The following is a 5,290-nucleotide window of genomic DNA, read 5'->3' as shown; positions in this document are numbered from 1 at the left end:
TTAATAGGAAATGGCATGTATACTTTTTACTCTATACCTCTAATTGTTTGGATTTTTTTTTTAATTATTTGAATCACCGCTGTAAACAAAGTTAAAAAAAAAAAAGAAAGAAAGAAAATGTCCTTGGTGAGAATTTTGTTCCTCCATCTTTGATTTTTTTGGTGGGTGGACAAGTTCTTTCTTCCCCCACATGTAAGAATAAGAAGTATCTGTGGCATTGTTTGAATCAACTTCTTGGGGGCCTGGATTATTTTGTGACAAATTTACTCTTTTGATTCATAAAAGATCTTTCTGCTTCAGCATTCCTTAAAACCAGGTGACAAGACATACTCCCCCTTCTCCAACCAAATCTCTATAATTTTGGTAATTTCCCCCTGTGTCTTCCTCAGATTTATATTGGTTGTTCCTTACTTTTTGTTCCCATCCCCCTAACTCTCCATTTCTGAGCTATGGCCATCACTAAGGCAGATACTTCCTTACCTTTTTTCCATCTGAACCCAGAGATTAAAGGATGCCATTGTCACATCATCATTGGCCAGCCAATCAGGTGGGCACCTCCTAGCAATGCCTCCTTGTTCCAGAGGAATTCTCAGGCAGCTTCGATGGAAGGAGGGAGCCAAGAAGGAGTCCTGGCATAAGTTCAAAGATGATAATTACAACATGGATTGTGTACATTCTTGCCCGGAAAGGTGCAGGGTTCCCCTTCCCACCAAAAATCAGTTCAGTAAGTAGAGCTAGCGGTAGCTACCTGTAATTGTTTCTCATCTATATGCTCCTTTCTGAGCCCCCCACTGCACTTCCAAGAGATCTTTATTTATATATATGTATATATATATAAAGATGTATAACTTTGGATAAGAATGAAAGAGGGCTGTGTCTCTAGGTATTCTGAGGGCATTAACTTAACAATTTTTTGCAGGACGTTGAAGTTGTAGAAAGCGAGGCTGTATCTGTAGTACAGCACTGGTTGAAAAAAGTGAGTAATATTCCTCTATGACTCAGGGTACCCCAAATTCTAGAGAGCTGGCCTCCATGGGTGCAGGAATCTAGACTCCTTACCTTTTAGAATTGGGAAACTCAAGTACATTGCTAAACACCCAGCCTAGAGTTGTGTCAAATTCACCAAATGTCCTAGAAGACCCTGGGGCTTATGTGCTCTTTTGGCAGAGATGTGTTGGAATCACCACTATCCCCACCTGCTTCTTCTTTTTTTTTTTTAAAGATTTTATTTATTTATTTGACAGAGAGCGATCACAAGTAGGCAGAGAGGCAGGCAGAGAGAGAGAGGAGGAAGCAGGCTCCCTGCCGAGCAGAGAGCCGGATGTGGGACTCGATCCCAGGACCCTGAGATCATGACCTGAGCCGAAGGCAGTGGCTTAACCCACTGAGCCACCCAGGCGCCCTCCCCACCTGCTTCTTAAGGACACTGGGTGAGGGGTTTCAGATATGTCATTCCCAGCTACAGGACATCTCAGGAATACCTTGAGATAGGGCCATGGACTTTAATAAGTCCTCTGGAATTCTACAGGAAGGTAGTAATAGACATGCTTATGGCAGGAACTGTAAGATACAGAGTATGTAAATGAGGACACGTGGGATGTGTTTTGTGACAGAGGGGAAAACAGGGAAAAGGCAGAAGAGACAGACTTGGACTCAGATACAATTTCAGGGGAAATTGCTCGCCTTTCAGACTGAAGAAGAAGCGTCCCAGGACATAAAGGAGAAGATGTCTGCCAGCTGCCTTCCCACCCATGGCCAAGATGTGCATGTTACCAGAGACGTGGTAACTGAGAGTTTAAGATAGTTATCCTAGGGGAGTGGGCAGAGTGGGAGGTGGGCAGGCACAAGGTCCAGTTGAAAAGGGTCTTGGGCAAGTGGACAGAGCTTGTCCAGGCTGGGCTCCATCCTGGCCACGGTGTCCTTGCCGAATAGTAATCACATGTACATTACCTGGATTTCCTAGGTGAAGCACCATCTCTCAAAGTCTGATTTGTTGGCAAACCAGAGTCAAGAGGTCCTGGAGGAAAGAACAAGAATCCAGTTCATAAGATGGAGGTAAAGCGTCTCATTTGCCCTGAGTGGAATTGTGGGGAGGGAGGCAAAAGCCCCGCACCTTTGGGATTCCTGGCCAACACAAACATAGCTATTCTTCTCCAGAGATGTTGACTTCTCTGGCTGAGAAATTTTCCCCTTACTTTGGGGTCTTAAGGGAATATTTTTGCTATCTTGAAAGCCCAGCTCATTCCTAAGATTTAACATGACTTGGGGGGTTGCAAAACTGGGCTTGTTCACCATTTCTTCAATGCTTCTGAATAAATTTCAGACTTCTGTTACTTTTGCACTTGATTTGTTCAGAAGTGGCTGCACTTTAAAGAGCTAAAAGAAAATAAGCTCTTAAAATGCAAAAACCTGAGCCCTCATCTGCAGCTGAGGTGAGAGGAGGTTTCTCAGAGCCCGAGGCTAGATTTCTATGCTTCACATTTTGGTGGTTTTGCCAGACTCCTGCCGTGCCTGCAGGAGCACAGACCACCTCCTTCTGTTTTTCTTGGCTCGGAAGGGGCTGAGACCCAATGTGGAGAGAGCTGAGCCTGGAAGCCAGCTCATTCCCTCCGGCGTAAGCTTCCCTATTTCCTTTTCAGGACTGTGTTCACTTGGGGTCTCTTTTCCCAGCAGAAGAATTGTGGAATTAAACTGGTCCTCCATGAAACTGTGGAGGAGCTCTCTCTCTCATTTCTGTACTTTCTTCCCATGCCCCCATCGCCCCCTTTGTTCACTTCTATCAAGGTGGACGCATTTCTCAAGAAATGTATTTTTGCTTTGGGATATCCAGTTTTCTTGTGTTTACCCTTTACGGTGCCATTAGCATTTTACAACAGGATTCAAAAGCTCAGGAAGGAGTGACAAATGGTGGAATTTGAGACCTTCCAGGGAAAGACCTTTTGGATGGGAACCCCATTCTAAAATTGTAAATGTTGTGGACTGTAATCCAGCCAGCCTCACACGTGGGAGCCTCTCCCTGCCCAACATGGCTGCACTGGATGGGAGCGGTTCCTTGCGGCAGTTCCTTGGCCTGGATAATACGAGTATCATCTTCAAACATTTAGACCTAGCTGTATGGCACAAGTAGGTTAAAGCTTTGGAGACAAGCTACAGGAATCACAATTATCCATATATAATTTTTCCACTCTGGACTTTCTGTGGACTTTTTAAACCCATAAACTGTGCCTGTCTCCCCCTCCAATCCACTGGTTTGGCATTCTTTTATTAGTTTTAGTAAATACGTAGTCAGGGAATACATACCCCTTCATTAAGCAACAAAAGATACTCATTTATTTGGTAGATGTTTTCTAGGTCATCTAAAGATGGAGCCCCCAGTTTCAAAGGGATAAAAGCGAACTAGATGAATAAGGTGTGTGAATGTTAGAGAAAATGGCAGAAAAGTCACGAGGAATGCAAGAGCAAGAGCATAGTCTGAGGGACCCCGCTTTTTTAAGTTCTAGGCATTGCTGCCTGGGAGACCCTGGAAAGGTTTCTAGCAGGGCATTTACTTGGACTGACCCATGGGCTGGGCAGGGACTGAATAAACAGGAGTGGGGAGGAAGGGGCTTCCACAGGTCATGAGAGCCTTGGTAACTTGGCCAGTTCCATCAGGCCAGTGTGCAGGGCTGCAGCCTTTTCTCTGAGGCCTACCCCTTTCTGCCTTGGGCTGGGAATAATCTTTATTCTTTCTTACCCCTCTCTTTGGGCACTGACCTAACTTTACATTGAGGGAGTGACAAATGAGCACATTTGTCACCTCCAGGCTTCAAGCCCTTGAGGCAATATCAGTGTCTTCCAGTGTCTTCACACTGAAAGCCCCAGAGCACCTAGAACAATAGAGGCAAAATTGAGGGATTCAGTGGGCAGACTGGTTTTGCTGGAATGGAGGGTTTGTGGGAGGAGAGGGGGATGGAGTTGAGGAGGACATGAGCTGGACCACAGAGACAGAGGCAAACTGGCATGGTGAAATAAAACAGAAGAGCGGTGATGAGGGGCCTGCACCTTCCTTGTGAGAGAATTTTGCAGAATTACCCCTAAACCATAGTAAGTATGGCATAATGTAGGTGATAAAGAGGTGATACGGAGGCGGAGAGGAATTCGGGGTGGGGGGGCGGTGAATTCCACATCTTACAAGATCACTGACCTGCTGTGTAAAGGCACTTAACCTCTCTGTTTCTTCAACTCTTCTGAGGACCATTTGCTGCCAGCCCAGGATTACTGGGTGGCTCAGGGGTACTGATGGTAAAAAACAAAACAAAACAAAACAAAAACCGTTGTGTGCCTCATGCAAGAGGAGTGAAGGACCAGCTCAAGAGTTCATGGCGACACGGTCAGAACTATCGTTTGTAGGATTCCAACCATTCACTATGCCTAGTGAAAGAGAAACTCAGGAACCCCAATGTTTAAATGGTGTTTTGCAGCCATACCCGTATCTTCCAAGTGCCGAGTGAGGTGAGGACTGACATTGTGCGAGAACGAATAGAGCAGGTGAGGCGAAGGTAAGCTGCGGGAGATTATCTGATTCGTACACCTAACAGGGTCGGGTGGCGGAGGGCCGCGGCAGGGGGGAGGTCTCTCTTCTGCAGGTTCCCTGATCGTGTGTGGAGCGCTTCGTAGGACTCTGCTCCAGGGCCTGAATGGGGCAATGGCTGCCCAGGCAGCCCAGATCCACACCAGAGCTGGGCAGGCTTTGCCATCCCATCTGCCTTGCTCCTCTTCTCTATCCCTGCAGCATATGCAGCCTTACAGATGAATCATCTCAGGATATTCACAGCAGAAGTTCCTATGCAGAATGCTGAGAGCTACAGGTGAGAGGGCCGACCGGTGAGGAGCTTGGCAGAAGAGATAGATGTGTTGGGTGTGAGACAGGACACTGGGGTGGGAGCTTGATCATAAGGTTTAGCCTTTCCTTTGGTGAGGGGGCCTATACTTGGGGCCAGTGAGAGTGGGGGATAGGGCAGCTGCCTCAGGGTCCTGCAGTGCCTCTCTTAAATTTCTGGAAGGACTCTAAGTCAAGCTCAGATTGGCCTGACTCTTTTAGCTGTGGTGTCACAGTGAGTACTTCTCAATTACGCACAGGCCAGGGACCACCTGGGGATCTTGTGTTAGTAGGTTGTGGGGGGCCTGCTGCTCTGCATTTCTAACACTCCCAGGCATTGCTGCTGTAGGTCTACTGACCCCACACTGAACCACAAGATCACAGAGCACTGCGGTCAGGAGTGAGGGCACATAGATTTTGGCCCTGCCACCA

At 46.9% G+C, this 5,290-nt stretch overlaps 1 protein-coding gene across 1 annotated transcript; it reads left to right on the top strand.

Moving 5' to 3' along the window:
* Nucleotides 1–646: 646 nt before the first annotated feature.
* On the top strand, nt 647–4,838 carry SPATA19 (spermatogenesis associated 19). The gene is made up of 6 exons (XM_044260191.1): nt 647–724; nt 920–976; nt 1,691–1,783; nt 1,964–2,055; nt 4,461–4,538; nt 4,772–4,838. Exons 1-6 carry the CDS (start codon nt 647–649, stop codon nt 4,836–4,838), a joined length of 465 nt encoding a protein of 154 aa, XP_044116126.1.
* Nucleotides 4,839–5,290: the final 452 nt, after the last annotated feature.

Source organism: Neovison vison, chromosome 7 (assembly GCF_020171115.1).
Source record: "Neovison vison isolate M4711 chromosome 7, ASM_NN_V1, whole genome shotgun sequence".
NCBI lineage: Eukaryota > Metazoa > Chordata > Mammalia > Carnivora > Mustelidae > Neogale > Neogale vison.
This window is presented reverse-complemented; position numbering and strand designations above follow the sequence as displayed.